At 36.8% G+C, this 22851-nt stretch overlaps 1 protein-coding gene across 4 annotated transcripts in view; it reads left to right on the forward strand.

The window, feature by feature from the left end:
• The window catches only part of BCAS3 (BCAS3 microtubule associated cell migration factor), a gene marked incomplete at its 3' end in the record, with an annotated part of 480594 nt that overhangs the window by 41407 nt on the left and 416336 nt on the right, over window positions 1-22851 (forward strand). For all 4 annotated transcript variants that reach the window (XM_084239092.1, XM_084239093.1, XM_084239095.1 and 1 more), the window contains exon 6: window positions 19577-19649. In XM_084239092.1, the coding sequence (XP_084095218.1) occupies window positions 19577-19649 (73 nt within the window). The remainder of the gene's footprint in view (window positions 1-19576; window positions 19650-22851) is intronic.

The following is a 22851-nucleotide window of genomic DNA, read 5'->3' on the forward strand; positions in this document are numbered from 1 at the left end:
ATCATGTGAACAGTGATTTACAAATCTTTGTGACTCTATGCAGAGTGGTCCTTAATATGTGGGATGAGTGGTGTTCAAAAATGAGTTTATTCAATATTTATCAAAAAAGAAACTAGAACTCTACTTTTGTATCAGATATTTTTCAAAATTATTTATCAGTAACTAAATGTTTAACTTTTTTTTTTTTAAATCTAATAGTGTTTGTACTCTGTTAGGAATTATTTTATCCCTGTGCTTATGCTGTTTCCTTTCGGCTTATGGAGAAAGACTAATAAATTTGGCCTTGGACCTGAACCCCAGAGTCTTAGAAATGAGATTTAACTTTATTCATAACCCTTAATAGACCAATGTACCTCATACCTGAACTTTGTGTAAAAATACTTTAAAGCAGATTCTGATAAGCTAGAATCTTTATTCTGACAAAAGGTAAATTCTTTGCAAATAATAGTTTTCTCCTGGCTATGAGCCAGATTTCTGGTACTCATCTGAAATACTGGGTTGACAATGCGGCTTCTTTCTTTTAGATTATTTCATTATTACTTACTACTATTTTTAGTTCTTCTATGCAAGGAACTTACAATTTCACATCTCAAAATGTCAAAAGTTTATCTAACCTGTTTTTCCCTATTGGAGGAAAATGCCAGATATTTTCTGAAGCTTGTGGTCATCAGACTGCCCATGCAGTCAGTAATACTGGAAAAAGTCATTTGCTGTTTTTTGATGATGTGAATGGCTGAAGTTATTTTTCTTTAAGCAAACATGAGAACAACTTAGAGTTTTCTCATTTGTGTATTTTTTTTTTGTAAATTATCAAATAGAGTGTACTTTCTAGGTATTGAGTTCTCATATTTTCCTTAAAATACATCTAGCTATTTGTAGTTTTCATACTTTTTAATTTTTTAAAGATTTACTTTATTTAATGCATACAAGAGCTGGGTTGTAGGCCAGAGGTACGGGGGCTGAGAGGATTCACCAGAGACAGAATGGGGAGCAGAACAGGCGGCTTCGCTGAAATACACTGCTGATGGGAGCAGCAGGTAAGACAGGAAAGGTCTGCTGTGCCATGTGGGTTAGCTCCCTGGGCAGCATCGAACTCATGCTGAAGTGGCTGATGATAGCTTCATAGTGCTGAGACATAGCCTCTTACTCCACCACGGAGGCTCAGTTTTCATACTTTTCCAACAACTTAAATGTAGTTTTTTTTTTTTTTTAAGATTTATTTATGTATGCATACAAGAGCTGGGTTACAGGCCAGAGATGCGGGGGTTGATAGGATTCACCAGAGACAGAGTGGGGAACAGAACAGGCAGACTGACTGAAATACACTGCTGAGGGGAGCAGCGGCGAGACAGGAGAGGTCTGCTTCTCCATGTGGGTTGCTCTCTGGCCAGCCGGGGATCGAATTTGTGCTGCAGAGGCTGTGGACTGTTTCATAGTGCAGTGCTTAACTCTTTGTGCCATCAGGGAGGCCCCTAAATGTAGTTTTTATCATGTTCGAAGAAAGAGCTGTTGAACTGTTCAGATTTGTAGGAATTCAGAATTGTGAGTAAATTCTCTACAAGGGTATGTATGCTGTGATCTTTTTTTGGTACAAATTTAATAACAGTGTTATTAAATGTTAAATACGTTCTGTAAACACACACACATGCAACATATACAGCATACATGCACACACACACACAGTTTGTCATCCAAAACCCTACCAACCTTCCAAAAGTAGCCTAACAGTCATTTGCTTACTCACCCCCAGTGTATTACAAACAGAAAACAGACTTATTGACATTTCAATGGACAAACTATGAGATTTAGGCCTTCCCCAATGTTTTACTGCTCTAATTACTTCTCAATTTGTCTTGTGAATTTTTTCATATCATCTAATGCTAATCATTGAGGCCTTCACTCTTTGCTGTCATTTAGGCTTTTACCCAATTTTTGCTAAGCCTGCCCTTTAGGTGAATTATAGCATTTATGGATGTTCTCTTCAACTTCAGTTTCTTTATTGATTTTGGACAAAGAAACAGTGTTTTTAGGGGAGAATGTCAGTTTTAGAAGAACTGCTGCTTTAAATTTTGGTGATGTCAGGATGTTGAATTTTAGAAGGTGATTGAAGGATATTCTTAGTTTATACCTATTTGAAACCTTTAGTTAGGACCTTCTATGAGGGCTGTAGTGAGAGGGAAGTATACTAAATAGAAAAGAAAGTAAATTTAAAAATGAAGGAAATAATTGTGCTTGATTGTATTTTTCAGATGAAATTCTAGGTTGATTATATACATTATTATCACTTTACCCCCAATAAAACAAGAGTACTGATTTTCTGTTTTATAGAAAACTGTTTTTCTGTTTTATAGACTTAAAGTTCAGAAGCTAAGTGCCTGGCATAAAGACAAATAGTTCATAAGTGATAGAGCTGGACTTTTCACTTTAAAGTTTACCCCCTATTCACTCAGGCCTCACTGTCTCATAGTATGTTACTTTCATAATCATCAGGATATATTTTTATTAATTCCTAATGTTTCTGGTACCGATCTAACTGCAGAAATCAAATAGCTGGGTATTTATTTAGGTATGTAAAAAATAATTCTGCTTAGCTATATTTTTTTCATCGTAAAGGCCTAAAATATCTTCAGGTGTCTTAGTATTTTCATATTGTTTTTGAAATTCTTGGTTGTTTAATCTAAGGATGAAAAACAATGAAAATAGTTAATATGGGGACTAATATATAGGAAAGCCATTAGCCTATGTAAGTAAACTTTAAATTTCAAACAATCAGGATAAGGCATATTATAAAGACAGCTGTAGCCTATTTAAGTTACGCTCACCCTAAATTAAATCAACCCTCTAAAAAGAAATGTTGGTTCCCTTTTACAGGACTTGGTATAAACTATTAAAAGTACATCAAAGGGGTTAGTGACAGATATCTTAAATCAGATAAAAACAAAGGTGTAATATGAAGCAACTAAATTACATGTGAGCTTAATGATTCTGACCCAAATAAACAGACTTGTAATGGAGCTGCTGATAATTATCAGTACAGCTTAAATGCTTTTTACTGTAGAAGTAAAAAGAGGAATGTGGGTGTCTTAGTGAATTGGACACGATGTGTTCTTGGAAATCTGTGTTCATTTATCATAACATATCATTAGGTGTGAAAATGAAAACTCATAATAATCTAAATGATACTTAAACTAAATGTTTAAAAAAATCAAACCTATTTGATTTTTAGATTTAAAAAAAAAACCTTTTTATAGAAATTGAGAAATAATTTATAATAAAATGCATCAATTTAAAATACGTCTTGGTCAGTTTTGCCAGACATAGTTATGTAACAACGACAACAAATACAAAGCCTTACTCTCATTGTCAGAAGTCCCCCTAAGATGCTTATATGCAAAAGAGAGATAGTAATGAAAGTATGTGTGAGAATGTGGACTGATTAAAACTCTCATACATGGCTTTTGAAAATGTAAGATCAAATAGTCATTGGAAAATAGCTCTGCAGTTTCCTTGAATTATTAAACATATAGTTACCATGTGACCCAGCAATTCTATTCCTGTTTGTAACCAATATAAAAGAAAAAATATGACTACTTTACAGCTTGTACATGAATACATAGAACCATTATTCATTAAAGTCAAAAAGTGGAAACAACACAACTGTGATGTTTGTTTCTTTTTTCATTTAATCCAACACATTTCTAGGCTACTTTGTGATTTTCTCCTTATTCTGTAAGTTATTTAGAAGGGTATCTTATTTCTGAGTTTTAAGAGATTTTTCTCGATATTTCTGTTAATAATTTTCTAGTTTAATCCTGTCATCATCATCAGAAGACATAGTTTATTTGGTTCCAGTCTTGTTAAGCATCTTGAGACTTGTATAAGGACCCAGAATATGATTATTTTGTTCTACTATATCCTGATATTGTCCGTTTATACTATCAGTTATAGAGAGGGTTGTTGGAATCTTCCATAATAATGGCTTGTGATTATGGTAATTTCATCAGTTTTTGCCTTACATATTTTGATACTGTTTTGAGGAGCAAAGTTATTTAGGATGATTAAAGTCCTCCTCATGAATTGATTCATTCATTGTTAATGAAATTTCCCATAATATTCCTTGCTCTGAAACTTACTTTCTGGAAGTAAGATACATACTCGTTTTCTTTGATTTGTGTGGAAATATTTGCTTCCTGTCTTATGACTTGTGTTCATGTCCATTTGACAGTGTCTTGCTGACCATATTAAAATATTTTCTTTCCCTTCTCTTCATATATTTTATTCCTCACTCTCTTTTTTAAAAGATTTATTTATGCATACAAAGAACTGGGGCATAGACCAGAAGTGTGAGGGATGAGAGGATTCACCAGACACAGAGTGGGAAGCAGAACAGGCAGATCTACTGATAGACACTGCTGAGGGGAGCAGCGGGCAAGACAAGAGAGGTCTGCTGCGCCATGTTGGTCAGCTACTTGGGTAGCATAGAACTCATGCTGCAGTGTCTGGAGATAGCTTGATAGCACTGAGACTTTAACCCCTGCACCACCAGGAAGTCCATGTATTTTATTTATCTTGATGCTGTTTCATAACTCATAAATGCTTTGTTCATTTTTTTCCTTTTTTTTTTTTTTTTGGTGGGACCCTTGCCGGTGGCCGGGGAACAAACCGGTGCTGCAGAGGCTATGTGCACCCTCGCAGCCCAGCACTCAACCACTGCACCACCAGGGAGGCCCCATTTTTTTCCTTTTTATTCCATTTGAATTTCCAATAGTTTTGATTGCTGCCTCACCATGTTTTCTAAGTTTTTATAGGTGGTATGTGAATGTGTTTATGGGGAGATAGCTCATATCTTTTTAACATGCTTCTAGTCTCCTTTGCCTTCTTGAATAGATGGAGTATGTTTATCATCTCAATTTTAATGTCATCGTGTTCTAATGATTGCTTTATATCCTTGTTTTATGCCATGTTATTTTGCTTTTCTACATGCCTTGAAATATTTGTGTGGATGCCATGCATTGTAAATTTTATATTGCTCGGGACTGGTATTTTGCATTCCTTGAAATATTTTTAGACTTTGCTCTCAGATATAGTTAAATTATTTGACTTTTATTTGGTATTGCTGGAACAGTTTTTAGTCTGAGGTAGGGTTGTGTGAACATTTTCTGGAAAGGTCAGATAGGAAATACATTAGATTTATGGGCCATATGGTATGTGACTTGAATGCTCATCTCTGCCATCTTTTTTTTTTTTTTTTAAAGATTTATTTATTTATTTATACAAGCACTGGGTACAGTCAGAAGCGTGGGAGGGTGAGAGAATTCACCAGAGCCAGTGTGGGGAACAGAACAGGCAAACCTATGAAGTACACTGCTGAGGGGAGCAGTGGGCGGCAAGAGAGGTCTGTGCGCCATGTGGGATCCTCACCTGGCGGCTTGGGATTGAACCAGTGCTGCAGAGGCTGCGGGCAGCTTCGCAACCCAGCGCTCAACTGCTGCACCACCGGGGATGCCCATTTCTGCCATCTTAATCTAAAGAGAAGTCATTTTTACACATCTTAAAGGAATGAGTAGTACTTTGGGGCATTCACAGAACTCAGGAAAATTGTTTTCCTTGTCTCAGGCATTACTGTCCTGTGCTGTCTGTTGTTCATTGTCTGAAAGTTATCTTTTCATTCTTTTAATCTAGGTTTTACCAGCAGGAAGGTAAATCTAATTCTTGTTGTTCCACTATTGCCTAATACAGAAGTCTACCATTTTGATTTATTCCAAATATTGCTAGTTTTCCTTCAGATTGCTTAGAACAGCACCTGACACATTATAAAATTCTGTATGAATTTTTGTAAATGAAGAAAAGAAATAAATTGAGATTGGGTTTTGTTTATAGGATAAAATTTGCAGGTATAAAATTTAATGTATTTTTGGGGAAGTTAAATTTCAGATCCTTTTTAAAAGTTGCAGGCATTACAGAGGAATTTTAGGAGGTTTTAGAGCATCATTGTTCTTTTTCTGTCTGGTGCGAGATGTTGCAGAAAAAGAAAATGATAAAAACATCAAGGGGTTCCTTTATTCCTTTTGATATCATGAATAGGTAAAAGAGACTTACTACACTTTCCCTCCCTTGTTTCTATCATCAAGGGACTACCATGAGTCTTGCCTTTCAGAGAATGACATCTTTTTTTCCCCCTATCTTCATGATGCTTTTAGTCTTAATAACAAGAGGTTTGAACCTCAGTTATTATCATTTGAAGTATCTGCCTGGCACCTACTGTTTAACCTAGTTTTGCTAAATTCTTCCCACTTGTTGCTGTTACTGTATGTTGTGGTTTTTATGTGTATATGGGTTTACATTGGGAATATTTTGGAATTTCCATTATTTTCATTCATGGAGCACACGAATCTAATTTGAGGTCAAGTGACTATGTATAGATCTGCGTAACAGCAATAACCAGCAATTAAGGAATTAAAGTTTTCTAATTTTAAAAATATAACTGTGTATGTGTGTATATGCAAAGGAGTGGTAAGCACAAAATTTAGGAGCGTGGCTTGCTGGGTAGTAGTGGGTGAAAAAATTTAAGATGTAGGAATCTATGTATAAGCAAATGGAAATTATTGGTAATGTTTTACTTCTCATCTTGGGCGATGAGTTCAGAGTTATTTATTATAAGTATTTTAAGTTTATTATATGCATTTACCATTGAAAAGAGATGCAATGAGGATTATTATTATTATATTTTTTGTGTATCCAGTGTCCTAAGTAGAGAGGAAAAAGATGTAAGGAAGAAAACTGAGTGTAAACAGTCTTTACTTGGTTAGAAGTAGATATCAAAAATGAGATAGAAACAAAGTTTAGAGTGAAAATTAAAAGGGGGGAGAGCTTTTTTCTCTGTATGTTTTTGGACTTGAAAGTTTTTTTGGGTAGAAAGTTGTGTTCTTGGGCCTTCTGGGTAGCGCAGCGTTTGAGCGCTGGGTTGCAAAGCTGCCCGCAGCCTCTGCAGCACCGGTTCGATCCCCGGCCGCTGGGCGAGGGTCCCACATGGTGCGCAGACCTCTCCTGCTGCCCGCTGCTCCCCTCAGCAGTGTACTTTGGTCCTTCTGCCTGTTCTGCTCCCTGCTCTGGCTCTGGTGAATTCTCTCACCCTCCCGTGCTTCTGACTGTACCCAGTGCTTGTATAAATAAATAAATAAAATCTTAAAAAAAAAAAAAAGGAAAGTTGTGTTCTTTAATTTTTTCTTGTAATTTTTACTGATAAAGGGGCTAAAATCAGCTGGTGTCAAAAGAGAGCCCTGTGGCCTCCATGCTGGGCACTGAGTACAAAAATTAGACCACTGAGAGAAGGGAAGAATTGGCTCCAGATTTATTTTGCCATCACTATTTCTTTGCCGGGGAGCAGCCGGGGATCGAACCGGCACTGCAGAGGCTACGGGCAGCTTCGCAACCCAGCTCTCAACCACTGTGCCACCAGGGAGGCCCTGCCATCACTATTTCTTTCTCTCACACTAATGTTGTCAACTATCTTGAGAATATGGAAACTCAATTCCTTAAGTTTTTGTCTTTATTTACCTTGATCACTCTTGGAATCCCAAAGGTACTCTCTTGTCCTTACACTCTCCATGTGGCATTCACTTGTCAAATTTTTCAATTCTTTGTATTGATTCCCCTTCCTATCATTCCCAACTCTGGAAAAGTTTTGACTGGGCCTCTGGAAGTCACTTTCTGTCATCTGACAAATCCTCCATATCCTCAGTCTCTTTTAGAATGTCTTTTCCCCTCTATCCTTACAGTCTTCATTTCAATTTTTGAGGATTACAATTTTATTTCACGATTTTCTATAGTACCACCCACAATTCTTATTAGCTAGTAATAAGGACTCTAACATGTGCTTATTTGAAACCTCTCTGTCTTCTTTGATGATACGCTGAGTCCTGTCTTTTGCTATAACTGTTGAATTTAGAGAATAATTTATATATTTTGAATTTAAGTGCTTTGTTGGCTATATGCTTTGCAAATATTTTTTATCCGTGGTTGGCTTATCTTTCATCATTTAAGTTTTAATGAAGCCCAATTATAATCTTTTTTTAATCATTGTGCCTTTAGCATCATGATTAAGAATCCATTTAGGGGCCTCCCTGGTGGTGCAGTGGTTGAGCGCTGGGTTGCGAAGCTGCCAGCAGCCTCTGCAGCGCCGGTTCGATCCCTGGCTGCTCCCTGGCCACCGGAGGAGGGTCCCACATGGCGCGCAGACCTCTCCTGCCGCCCGCTGCTCCCCTCAGCAGTGTACTTTGGTCCTTCTGCCTGCTCTGCTCCCCGCTCTGGCTCTGGTGAATTCTCTCACCCTCCTGCGCTTCTGACTGCACCCAGTGCTTGTATAAATAAATAAAATAAATCTTAAAAAAAAAAAGAATCCATTTAGCCCATAACACTATAGCTTATCATAGCTCTTGTCCTAAGTTTGTAATTTCCCCATTCCTCTCTTTCCTTTTCAACTTTATTTCTATTGAACAGAAAATATTTTTAGTTAATTTTAGAGGAAATGATTACAATAGTCACTATTTTATGGAATTCACTCATGTGCTTCTTTCTGTTAGAGAGTAAAATTTTAAATTAATATTATTAATCTAATGGAATTCTTTATTTTCATACGACAGAAGAGACAGGATGATTTCTTCAGCAATATTTTGCCATAAAGTAGTAGAGATCCATCTGCACATTGGATTCTCTATGGTTTGGTTTTTGTTTCTCGGATATTGTTATGCTTGAGGTAGTTGGTGCTAACTCAGCCTCAAATAAATCTTACTTAGTAAGATTTATTTATTACTAAGGAAGATTTATTTCCCCATAGTTTGTAATTTTTTAAAAGAATTGTATTAATCCCCCAAATTTACTAGTTGATGTGATTGATGCCTGGGTGGTATAAGAAGTTTTACATCTCTTTATAAGAGGATGTAATTATCTGTCATGTAAAAAGACCAGCCCACACATTTGACCAGACAGTAGCCTTCTTTTGGTAAGAAGTGAGTGGTTTACACGTATATGTTGGTTTTGTGGGCATATAAACTATGGTTTATGCACATGCTGTCACATTTATTATAAAATTTTGTCTGAAATGGATTTTTTTCCTATAAAGATATTGTATAAACACCTGAATTTTATTTTTTTAACCTGCTTTCATATACTTTTTGGTTAGTACAGTATTAGTGCCTTAGATTTGTCTTAATGCAGTCTTGATTTTAACTCCAATATTCTACAACTCACAGGAGTCTTTAAAGCAGGCAACATGGTAATTCTCTCTAAAAAGAAAAATAAAAAGTATTCTTTGTGGGTGTTAGATATGTTGGCTTTGGCATGGTATGTGTTGTAGTATTTTTGGGGTATCTATATGTTTAAAAAATGGACATCTGTCATTTCAGGACCTTACATAGTTTATCCTACACTGATTTATTCACCCTGAAAATAGCCCTTCAATACTAATTTAATATATTAGTAGTTGGTGTACATGTTTTCAGCTGTTTCTCTAGGTGTGAATTCCTTTTTATTGTATCAGAGTCATCAAACTTCCTATATCACTGGATTGTTGCCTCTATATAATTCTGGAAAGTTTTCTGGCATTTATGTCATTGAATATCATTTTTTTTAAAGATTTATTTTTTTATTTTTTAAAATTTTTTAAAAATTTTTTTTGTGGGAACCTCGCTGGTGGCTGGGGATCGAACTGGCGCTGCAGAGGTGTGGGCAGCCTCGCAACCCAGCGCTCAACTGCTGCGCCACCAGGGGAGGCCCTTAAAGATTTATTTTTATTTATGCATACAAGGTCTGGGGTTTAGGCCAGAGGTGTGTGTATGGGGGGTGGAAAGAGTGTTCACCAGAGGCAGAGTAGGGAACAGAACAGGCAGATTGACTGAAATACATTGCTGAGGGGAGCAGCAGGCAAGACAGGAGAGGTCTGCTGCGCCATGTAGGTTAGCTCTCTTGTCAGAGATTGAACTTCTGCTGCAGTGGCTGGGATAGCTTGATAGTGCTGAGACTTAACCCTTTGCACCACTAGGGAAGCCCTTTTCCAACTTTTTATATTGCAAAACATTCCCTGAGAAAGGTAGAGTGGGAAAATAAATTCTTCCCATAGTCTGTCACCTACTGCAATTATTAACATTTATCACATTTTAGATAAAAAAAGCCCACATTTAGTCTTGCCACTCCAATTATCCACTCTTGGTCATGCAAACAGTTTGTGTCCATTGCCATTGAACAGCTTTGTTTGATTCTGTTTTATAATGCAGGTATATTTTGCAAGAGATAAATGCAGTGACACGTTAGTTTGCATTTTGACAAATATATACAGTCCTGTACTCCATGACTGCAGAAAGATAGGAAGCATTTCTGTCACTCCAAAAAATTCTCACATGGCCTTTCCCAGTCATCATTGTCTCCACTAGAGACAGCTGTTTTGATTTCTTTTACTTTATTTGTTTATTTATTTATTTTTAAGATTTATTTATTTATGCATACAAGAGCTGGGGTACAGGCCAGAGATGTGGGGGTTAGAAGAATCACCAGAGACAGAGTGGGGAACAGAACAGGCAGATCCACTGAAATACACTGCTGAGTGGAGCAGTGGGCAGGTCAGGAGAGGTCTGTTGTGTCATGTGGGCTGCTCCCTGGCCGGCCGGGGATTGAACTTGTGCTGCAAAGGCTGCAGATTGCTTCATAGTGCTGTGCTTAACCCCTTGTGCCACCAGGGAGGCCCAGTTTCTTTTACTTTAGAGGCAGTAGTTTCTCCTGTTCTTGGTGATCATGCATCTACCAATGTCTTTCCTTTAATTGCTGAGTATTAATTCCATTGTATGAATATACTAAATTATTCATTTTTTAATGCAATTTGGGTTGAAAATATCTTTGAGCTGTTAGCAATCAAACTTTTATGTGTGTTATTATACAATTCTTTTTGTGAATGAAATTATCATTGGAATATGCTGAGATAGATAAATCAGTTGACTATGTGTAAAATGAAGTTCTTTTAAGTCCTTTGAAGGAAAATAAATCAGGGGAAGGAGCTAGGGCATGATTTTTTCTGATTGGGAAATATTTTAGCAAGGACTTTAACAACAACAACAAAAAGCATATACAAGGGAGGTGACATAACCGGATATTTCCAAACAGAGAGCAGAAAAGGCAGCATTCCTGAGGCAGTCATGTGTTTGTCATATTCCAGTGTGGATGACCAAGGTGGAGAGAGTTAAGTCAGAGAGATGATGACACCATGGTAAAAGATCAAGAGCAGAGTCAAGGATATGAGCTTTTTTTTTTTTACGATTTATTTATTTATGCATACAAGAGCTAGGGTACAGGCCAGAAGTATGTGGGGTGAGAGGATTCACCACAGACAGAGTGGGGAGCAGAACAGGCAGACTGACTGAAATACACTGCTGAGGGGAGCAGTGCATGAGTCAGAAGTCTGCTGTGCCATGTGGGTTGCTCCCTGGCCTGCCAGGTATGGAACTGCAGAGGCTGTGAACAGCTTCATAGGTTGCGTCTTAACCCCTTGCGCCTATGAATAGGCCCCTATGAATAGGGGCCCCTATGAATAGTTGTTTTGTTTGTTTTTTTATTTTTTAAACAGAAAAGTAAATGGAGGGTTTCACAAACTAAAGTTGTCAGCAATAATAATAATTGCATAAGGTTTATTGAGTTCTTACATGTTGCAGCACCTTGATTAATCCCTTGAATGTATTCTTAATCCTTGCAACAATCCTATGGGAGGTATTGGTACTTATCTCCGCTTTAGAGATGAGGGAATCAAAGCACTTAGGGTTTAAATACATTAGCCTGTATCACTCATTTTCTTTTTCAGTGGAGAAGTGGCTCATAATTTTCTGATAGTAGTTTTTTGTTTTTTGTTTTTTTTTTTTCAGTGAGCAAGGGTAGCAAAAGAAATGGTCCTCAATTGACCTTCAGGATCAGATGTGGCACTTAGTAGCACGACTTCGATGAAATTATATTTAATTTCTCTTTATGTCATTACTCCTGTCAATGAACTTGTTAAGATCTGATGAATAATTTGTGAAAGAGCACAACGGTCTAATGTGAAATACAGGGTATTAATTCACATATTTATGGAGGAGGATAATAAAGCTAGCAACAGTGAGAAAATGTTGTCTTTGATATTTTAAGCTTTTGGAAGTCAATGGGGAAGCTAAACTGCATGCAGATATTTTAGGTATTTGAGGCAAATGGCAGAGATGTCTTTGGTGATCATGTTTAGTTAAAACTGTCAGGGCAGTAAGATTTTCCCTGTTTTTCTTTCTTGTGGTTGGTTGGTGGTAGCTGCAACCTGTGTATATGTTTTCCTATTTTTCCTTCCTCATCTTGTCTTCTAATGCATCCCTGTCTTCTCTTTTAAATTTGACTCCTCTACTAAAAAATTCCTCACTTTACATTTTCCTCTGTTTAAGAAATAAATATTTGGATTATTTAGCTCATATGGTGTCTATAGCATAAAATAGAAAATATTATGAGAGATAAAACATTTTAGTGCAGAAATAGCCTGACAATCTAAGATTACATGAAGTATATTTATCTGACTAAATTAAAAACAGAGATCATATTTTCTAATTAAAATTTATATCTTGTAAATATTACTACAATTGAGAGACTCTAGGGCATGGATATATTGACTAAAATAGATAATTTATAAAGGAAATTATTTTAGTAAAGTAAAAAAATAGAAGACTTGAGAATAAATTCACTGATGAAATGAATTGTTCAAGGGAATTGTCCTGCAAAGCACATTCTCAGTTAAAATTCATTAGTATTAGTGTAGTTTGGTGTAAAATCTTTATATTCAAGACATAACCCATAACATCAAAAGAATAGTATTGGGATATTTCACTAGCAGTTGACTTTTTATGTGGCTCTGTATGTGCTTTTGTATCCATGCAGAAATGGTTTCTGTTTGATGTCTTGAATTTTTTAAGTCTGATTTATGAACTTAAACTCTTTGGTTTAAACTATTTTATAATAGTGTGTATGGTGAAGGGTATTATTTAACATTTTCTAATAAGCAAACTGTCTTGAATTTTGTTGAGTGGAAGAGGAATTGGTGACTTTGTGGACAGTCCCATTTTCATTACTTTAATTGTGTGATTTATTAGGATTTTAAGCTTTTTATAAATGTTTTACTGCTATAGGACAGAATTAAATGGATTTAGAGTAAAAGGAGTTTAACAAAAGGACTTTGCAACAGGATTGCAATAGTTTTTATATTTGATGGATTTGGCTGGTCGCTTTTCATTTCAATCATGTTGCATTCTGTTAAATGCTGTAGAACAGGTGTGTGCAACGTCATTTTCTCTTTTGTACATGCAAATAAACATAATTTTATATATAAAAAGTTAATCCTCTACAATTTGGAGGATTACATTATGGGAGGGTGATGACTCCATTAGGCATCATGGAGAGTACATGCTACTATTTATATTGCATGAAAAATCAGGTTAATAGCTGTAGTATTCATGAGATTGTAGACTTTTTATACTAACACTTTGAAAATTATATTTATTCAAACCATCCAATGAAATTATTTAAAGTTAAAGTTTGGTTACATAGTTTCCAAACTCTGATTTAGATTTTTTTTTCCCCTAAAGAGTATCCCTCAACTAAATTGGGAGGTTTTGCTATTCTTTGCTTATTATAGAATCTGGTCTTTTCAGCTTATATGATTTTGACTAGTAGGTATTTTTAGGGTTATTCTATTCTCAAGCTAGAATTTTATTTTGTAACTTAAAAATTTTACTTTGCAGTAGGGATTATGCTAATTTCCCCCCTTAGTGTTTCAGTTCTATAGTCAGTGATCAAGGGTAAGTTTTCTGGGTTGTCCTTTTCTGACTATTAATTTAGTTACTTTATATTCCACATATTAGTGACACCGTCTGTATTTATCTTTCTCCAACTTAATTCATCTAGCATAATTCTTTCAAAGCATAATTCCTTGTATATCTGAATATCCATAAAAAGTATAAATTTTTAATAATTGACAGATGATTAACATTCCATAAAGCAGCAAATTCAGGACATTGAATCACAGTAGATCAACAGAAATGAATGGAGTTCTTCATTTCAGGTTTGAGAAAAGCAAAACTATCAAGTCATTCTTTTTTTTTTTTTTTAAGATTTATTTATTCATTCATTAATCCATTCATTTATTTCTTTATACAAGCACTGGGAACAGTCAGAAGCACGGGAGGGCGAGAGAATTCACCAGAGCCAGAGCGGGGAGCAGAGCAGGCAGAAGGGCCGAAGTACACTGCTGAGGGGAGCAGCGGGCGGCAGGAGAGGTCTGCGCGCCATGTGGGACCCTCCTCCGGTGGCCGGGGAGCAGCCGGGGATTGAACCGGCGTTGCAGAGGCTGCGGGCAGCTTCGCAACCCAGCGCTCAACCGCTGCGCCACTGGGGAGGCCCGTATCAAGTCATTCTTGCCAATATAATTTGCATTTAAAAGACAACGTTTCATTCATTCAAAATATCAAATTGGTGTCTAAAATACAGGGAGAAATCATAAAGACCTTGTAAACACCAGGCAGCAGCAGGAAAATGCTGTTAAAGGTAGAGGGGAAATATGTAGGAGTGCAGAATTGGCCTTGTATAGATGAAATTCAGTTATAATTAATTTGGAACATAAATATTCTGTACTTTGGGCCAGTTAATTTTTAACTTGGGTTTCACATTCAAAAGTCATATTGTTGGGCCTCCCCAGTGGCGCAGCGGTTGAGTGCTGGGTTGCGAAGCTGCCTGCGGCCTCTGCAGCGCCGGTTCGATCCCCGGCTGCTCCCCGGCCACCAGAGGAGGGTCCCACATGGCGCGCAGACCTCTCCTGCCGCCCGCTGCTCCCCTCAGCAGTGTGCTTCGGTCCTTCTGCCTGCTCTGCTCCCCGCTCTGGCTCTGGTGAATTCTCTCACCCTCCCGCGATTCTGACTGTACCCAGTGCTTGTATAAATAAATAAATGAATAAATAAATAAATAAATAAAAATCTTAAAAAAAAAAAGTCATATTGTTAATTGTGAAATCTGATTAATTGTTATCAGGGGTAACAGCATAGAATCCATAGTAAATGAATATTGTGTAAAGACTTAGACACTGATTGTTAGATGCTTCTAAAACTTAAGTAGTTATAGAGCACTTTATTCATAAACATTAATTATGTGTTTAGTTTTGATCTTTGTCATATTTTGGTATTGCTAATATAGTCTGGCAAGGAATGATAGAACTTATCTCATTTTGTATAATTGTTTTCTTCACAATTTCAGTGTCAGTTCTCCATGTCATACTCAAAATGTGTAATCATGAACCTGTCTTTCTCTGCATTAAATCTCATTATTTCTATAGAGATCATTAACATGGATTATTAACATTATAATTACATTTATTGTCAGTCAAATAAATAAACATTGCTAAAAAAGTGCTGATACTACCTCTCCAAATATTATCTCCATCCTAAATCCTGAGAGATCTGTTGTTAACTTGAAGCTGAGTTTTATATGTTTGTGCATTTAGTATTGTGCTTTTTTTTTTTTTTTTTTTTTAGAGGCATGCTTTATTTATTTATTTGTTTGTTTGTTTTTTGTTTATACATGCACTGGGTACAGTCAGAAGTGCGGGAGGGTGAGAGAATTCACCAGAGCCAGAGTAGGAGCAGAGCAGGCAGAAGGACCGAAGTACACTGCTGAGGGGAGCAGCGGGCGGCAGGAGAGATCTGCGCGCCATGTGGGACCCTCCTCCGGTGGCCGGGAAGCAGTCGGGGATCGAACCGGCGCCACAGAGGCCGCGGGCAGCTTCGCAACCCAGCGCTCAACCACTGCGCCACTGGGGAGGCCCTAGTATTGTGCTTAATGCAACTAATTGTCCATCTGCCTACCTGTCTGTCCGTCTGTCCATCCATCCAGCCATTCATCCATCCATCTGATTACAAATTACCTGTGAGCATGTGCCACACACACACTCACACACACACACACACACACACACACACACCTTATTTTTCTGCCTTTTCCAAAATTTTTAATTTTTAATTTTTTAAAAGATTTTTTATTTATTTATACAAGAGATGAGGTACAGGCCAGAGGCACAGAAGGGTGAGAGGATTCACCAGAGACAGAGTGGGGAGCAGAATAGGCAGATGGACCAAAAATACTGCTGAAGGGAGCAGTGGCAGACAGGAAAGGTCTGCCTTACCATGTGGTTATCTCCCTGGCCGACTGGGATCGAACCATCGCTGCAGAGGCTGTGGACAGCTTCACAGCACTGTGTTCAACCCACTGCACCATAAGTTTCACAGATCTGTTGAACTTTTTCAGCTTGCAAAATTGAACCTCTACCCATTGAACTCTTTGTGTCTTCCTTCACCCATAACCCCAAGTAGCCAAATTTTACTTTCTTTCAGAGTTTAGCTATTTTAGATGCCTTGGTGACTTGTCTTTTTGTCACTGATTCATTTCATTTAGCATAATGTCTTTGAGATTTATCCATCGAGGATTTTTTTTTTTCTAACAATGTCTTAGGTTTTTTTCTTTTTTGTAATTAATTAATTAATTGATTAATTTTTAACTGATGTAAAACTGTTACCCATATTCTACCACCATAGATCATTGTGCTTCCTTTCTTCTTCCCTCTTTCCCCTCTCCAACACCTTTCCCCCCTTAGTGTTTCAGTTCTATAGTCAGTGATCAAGGGTAAGTTTTCTGGGTTGTCCTTTTCTGACTATTAATTTAGTTACTCTATATTCCACATATTAGTGACACCGTCTGTATTTATCTTTCTCCAGCTTAATTCATCTAGCATAATTCCTTCAAGCTCCATCTGTGTTGCCACAAATGGCATATGTTTATCTTTTTTGACTGCTGAATAGTATTCCACTTATATACTTACACTGTATCTTCTTGATCCACTCATCTGTTCTGGAGCAGTAGGGGGGGGGTATAAAATGGCACCTGTTCACTGTACTGCTCTTCCCCCCCCCCCTTTTTTTTTATAGAGGCATGCTTTTTTTTTTTATTTATTTGTTTGCTTTTTTGTTTTGTTTATACATGCACTGGGTACAGTCAGAAGCGCGGGAGGGTGAGAGAACCCACCAGAGCCAGAGCGGGGAGCAGAGCAGGCAGAAGGACGGAAGTACACTGCTGAGGGGAGCAGCGGGCGGCAGGAGAGGTCTGCGCGCCATGTGGGACCCTCCTCGGGTGGCCGGGGAGCAGCCAGGGATCGAACCGGCGCCGCAGAGGCCGCGGGCAGCCTCGCAACCCAGCGCTCAACCGCTGCGCCACCGGGGAGGCCCTGCTCTTCCCCTTTTTTATGATGCATTCTGTAACATATCTACCTTGCTTTTTAATTTCCAAGAGCTCTCTTTTATAGTCTATGCCTCCATTAGAGGCTGAAATATCTTCTTTTATTTTAGAAAATAATAGTGATAGTTGTTTATTATAAATTACTACTTTTTTTCCTGTATAAGAATTAGCCTCTTTTCCAAATAATTGTTAAACTTGGAATGTTGGAACATACTTGTAAGTGGCAAAATAAAAAGCTGATTAAAAGCTCTGTGTATTTAATTTTTAAACGTTATTGTGAGATACTTTATTATGCTATTTGCTGTAGCCCCTGTTTGACAGTGTGTTTTAACCTTTCTTCATGAATTGACTTGTTAAATTCTCAAACAAAATTTGTAAGCCACATTAAAAGCCCCTGGCTTTATAATGACAAGGTTCTGGTGTTGGTGAGTTCTGGAAGCACAGTGGAGAGAGGTAGTTAAAAGATGAGGAAGGACTGTTTCAATATTAGTATTAATTTTGTTAGTAAAGCCTCTTTTTATTTTTAACACCTGTACTTAGTGCTTAGTGTACCTGTACCTGTACTTAGTGTCCTTTTGTCTTACCTTCTGTATAATATATAGCCTTTCATTCTTCCGTAGGGAATGTGGATGTTTAGTGACTTAGCCAAGTAAAGGTCTTAGGATTTAAGTGTTTTTCAAATACCTTATACCAAATCCCTTTTATTTTACTTTCATCCTATCCCCTGATACCTCCACCTCCTCCCTGAACACATGCAATCTCAGTTATCAGTTGCAAAGTATTTGAATCACAGGTTTTATTTATCCCCATGACTGGCTTGAACTTTTACTCAGGGTTGCTAAGTTATCATTCTTCTATTTATAAAAATTTTTAACATGTTTTACATATATCAACCCTATTTGATTTAATGAAGTATTACTGGAATTTTCAGAAAGGATTAAGTGAAATGCATATCTAAAGTCTACCAGTTTATCTCAGAAACCAAAACAACCACAAGCACTAGCTTCCTTGTTTGAAAACAAAGCAAAATTTTGTTGGGAATTGATATATTCATATAGGTTGAAAACTAATATATATGGGTAATATAAATATCTAGATATAGAAAGCTATATAGATATAACTTCTTTCATTTTGTTCCCTACTATCTACTTTTGCCATCCTTCTCCCATGGGTAACCATTAGTTTAAGATTTTTGTTTGTATCCTTGAAGAGTATGTGTGCTTGTATATGTGTTTATGCACAGATTAGTCCTTTTTTGTCCTTTTACAAAAAAGATAGGATATTTTTGAATTTTCTGTTTACTGTATCTTCCATTTTCTGTTCTATATCTTGATTCTCATTGTTTTTATAGAGCACTTCTTCATTCTTTCATAGTTGTAGAAAAATACTCCATTATATGTTTTATTACTCCATTATTGGTTTTATTAATCTTTTGCTGTTACAAACAATGCTATAATGAATAATCTAACCTACAAGTTAGTTTTCTCATGGCTGAGTAAATCCAACTTGAATGTGAGTTGTTTTCCTAATACATTGCCATTTTGCTTACCTATTTATTGAAAGGATTTTTGTATGTCTGTATTAGGAATGTTCTGTGATATTTGAAAAAGATTTATTTATTTATCCATACAAGAACTGGGGTACAGGCCAGAGCTGTGGGGGGTGAGAGTACTCACTAGAGACAGAGTGGGGAACAGAACAGAGAGATTGACTGAAATACACTGCTGAGGGGAGCAGTGGGCGAGTCAGGAGAGGTCTGCTGTGTGGTGTGTGTTGCTCTCTGGCCTGCTGGGGGTCAAATTTGTGCTGCAGTGGGTGCGGATAGCTTCGTAGGTTGCGTCTTAACCCCTTGTGCCACCAGGGAGGCCCAAGAATGTTCCATGATTTTATAATTTTCCTGCCCTAACCAAACTTTATTTAGTTTTGATATCAAGATATTATTAATCTTAGGTAATTAGTTGGTAGAGGTGAAGGTGGATTTTTGACCTCATGGAGAATTTTTTATATGACTGAAGTTAGTACTAATTTTTTAAAGAGAATACTTTAAATGCTGATTCAGTTTTTTACAGGAATAATACTTGTTATTTCTAGCTTTCCAATTTTTTTCAGCCAAATGTTTAAATTGTATTATGTTACACTATTTTATTTTTTTTTTAGTGCTAAATATTTTGAGAGCATGAAAGTATTGGGAGCTATATACAAAATACTTATCCAAATTTTGTTTTACATTTTATTTTATGTCCCTTATCAGGTGCTCAAAAGTGTGACAACTTTGCTGAAAAAAGACCCCTCCTTGGTATTTGTAAGAGTACTGGATCTTCTGGGTAAGGAAAATTAAAAAAAATTCTTTGAACAACTGTTAACAATTTCTATTGTTATTTTCAAGGAGGCACTTTGATGTTTTAAAATCTTTGTTGCCATAAGACTGTGCATAAGAGAAAAAGGAAACAAAAACATATTTAGGGTTTTCTGTGATTCAGACCTTGTTACTTCTCTACTCACTGTTTACTCATATGCAGGGTGATAACAGGACACAAAAGCCATTATAGAGTGTAATTCAGACTTTAAATAAAAGATTAATAACATCAGAAATTTTTTTTAGTTTTTGTAGTTTTTAGTATAGTCAGATTTCTTTACATTCATTTATATATATATATATTACATTCATTTATATATATATATTCCCAGCACAAATTTACCATAGTCAGTTTTTTGATGGCCATCTACAGTAGGTTAGAAGTTACTATTAGGTATTGATAATCATCATCATCATCAATTATCACTAGTATTTGTTATTGCTGTAACATGTGCCTGACACTGTTCAAAGGTGTCACCTGAAATTTCCCTTTTCATTCCTTACAACAGTATGGTGAAATAGATACTATTGTTTTACAATTTAGGAAATCGGGAAGGCCCCATGCTCTTAATTCTTAATTGCATGCTGATTGAATTTGTGACAATGAGTGGGCTGTGGCCTAGGATGATTAATTGTTTTATTGTAAAGTTAGATTTTTCTCTACTTTCTCCATATATCAGATGAGAATAATATTCTCCTCAATGGCTTATAATGATTTGGTTACCAGGTTTGTAGTGACCTTTTCACTGTATAACTCCACTTATGAATTATCTTAAACTGCTATAAAGTTACAGTGGCTTACATAAAAACCATGTGATTACAAGTCTTTGGCAGGCAGTTCAGGGCCAGTGAAGGTTCTGTCTAGCTTTGACATCTTTAGAAGGTGACCCTTTATCCTAGTGATCAAGATAACTGTTGTCTTTTCAGTTCATTTGGTTAACTCAAGGAAAGCCAGAGGAGATGATTATGTATATCGCAGAAGGAAGATGATCAAAATGGATATTAGATTGGCATCAGCAGTCCTGCCAGATACTTTCAGTTCATAGTCTCAACTTTAGACGGGAAGAATGTGCTAATGGTGTAACATGATTAGATCTTGGAATCAATTGTTGCTTTCTAGGGAAATGGTTTGACTCCATGGGTACAAGCAAATTTCTTATAATGTAAATTTTTGGTTAGAAGTAGCAAAAAATTTACTGCATACTCAGCATATGCCAGGTATGGGGTAAGGATGCAAATTCATGAAAAACCTAGTCTGTGGTCCTAAGACTTAAAGATGTGGCTGGGGGGGAAGAGAGGGGAAACACCACAGTCCACAATAAAAGGAAATAATGATGTCTCATGAGAACTTAGAAAAGGGAGAGAGTGAAAGGATTAAAGGGAGAAGGCCACATGAGGGAGGTGCAGCATATACTAGATATAAAGAAATGCGAAGTTTTGTAGTACCTGTGAAAAAGTGCAGACTTCCACAGTAGGTTTTATATAGTAGAGAGTGGTATAAATACATTTAAATATGGTGGAGGTTTGTGACTTAGAACTGAGGTCATCCACAGAAACAGGTGAAGTCTATTTCATTGATCTGGAATAAAAGGCTTACAGCAATCTGAAAAGTCTTTTGTGTTTGAGAAACTGGTAAACTTTGTATAATAGCAGTTGAATCTGTAAGAGCAGCCTGGAACTGCTCTTACCATGCTCTACTATGTTTTTTATTGATTAATTCTTCCAGAGTAGGGAAAGTTTTGCACATTAAAACTCCCTGCAGTGGTTGGGAGATGCTCATTCAACTTACAGTGATAGGCTTTGCCCTGCTTAACGGTACTGTGTGTGGATGCTACGTTTTTGGGGTGGCATATGACTTGTAAGGACCAATATATCTTTTTGGCCTAAAGTCATGGTTAGCTGAGGCTTCATGTGTTGGCAGAGGATCCATGAAAGGATCCAAAGGAAACTACAATCTGTGGAGAATTGAAAATATTTTGAGTGATTAATGTGCTCTCCTACACATACAGAGATCCTTTTGAAAGGATAACAATCTTTATTGACTCAGAGTATTTGAGCAAATTCTCTGTTGAATCATTGGTTGGTCACTATGCTACATGAACCTATGGGTAACTCCCAGAAAATCAGACCTTAAAGTTTAAACAAGGATTAAAGAAAAGTAAAACATCATGGAAATATTAGTAGCTTCACATTGTTGTGATACCATATATACCATTTTATACCATATATAAAATGTCTAATTTTCAACATAAAATTATGACACATGCCCCCCAAAAGGGCATATTGATAAAAGAGCAGGCAATAGAAACTGTTCCTAATTGTCTCTGGGTTTTGAAATTTGCAGACTGGGATTTAAAACAGGTGTTGTGAATACCTTCTAAGAACAAAATAAGCCATGTTTCAAGAATTGAAGGAAAGTATGATAATAGTAATTGAACAAGAATCTGAAGGAATTATAAATTATAGTAAAGGCAAACATAAATTCTAGAGTTGAAAATATATTAGAAGTAAAACAATCTTTCAGGTAAAGGAATTCAACACCATATATATATATATATATACACATATATATATATTTTAAAGATTTCTTTCTTTATACATACAAGAGTTGGGGTACAGGCCAGAGGGTTGGGGGTGGTTGGGTGGTGAGAGTATTCACCAGTGACAGAGTAGGGAACGGAACAGGTGGATTAACTGAAATACACTGCTGAGGGGAGCAGCAGGCAAGACAGGAGAGGTCTACAGTGCCATGTGGGTAGCTCCCTGGCTGGCTGGGTATCGAACTCTTGTGGTGCTTGTGGTGGCTGAGGATAGCTTCATAGTACTACAACTTAACCCCTTGTGACACTAGGGAGGCCCGAACTCAACACCATATTCAAGACAGCACAAGAATTAGGAAACTGATGTGATAAGAAAGCTGAACATGATTTGGAACCTCAGAAAAGGGGAAGCTACTTTGTTGAAGAGAAACTTTGCTAACTTCTGATATTTAGCTCTTGTTAATTCAGGTGCATGGAGGCCTATGGAAACCCTTCACAAAGATGTGTTCATGTAAGATACTGGGCTCCCTGCTAGTTTGGTTTGAAGTTTTTGAAAGATTTTCCATTCCTTTTCAGTCCTGCTAAAGTATGATAAAGAGATGATTTTTGTTTTTATTGAGGTATCACTTT

The sequence above is a fragment of the Talpa europaea genome (assembly GCF_964194135.1).
Source record: "Talpa europaea genome assembly, chromosome: 7".
Taxonomy (NCBI): Eukaryota; Metazoa; Chordata; class Mammalia; order Eulipotyphla; family Talpidae; genus Talpa; species Talpa europaea.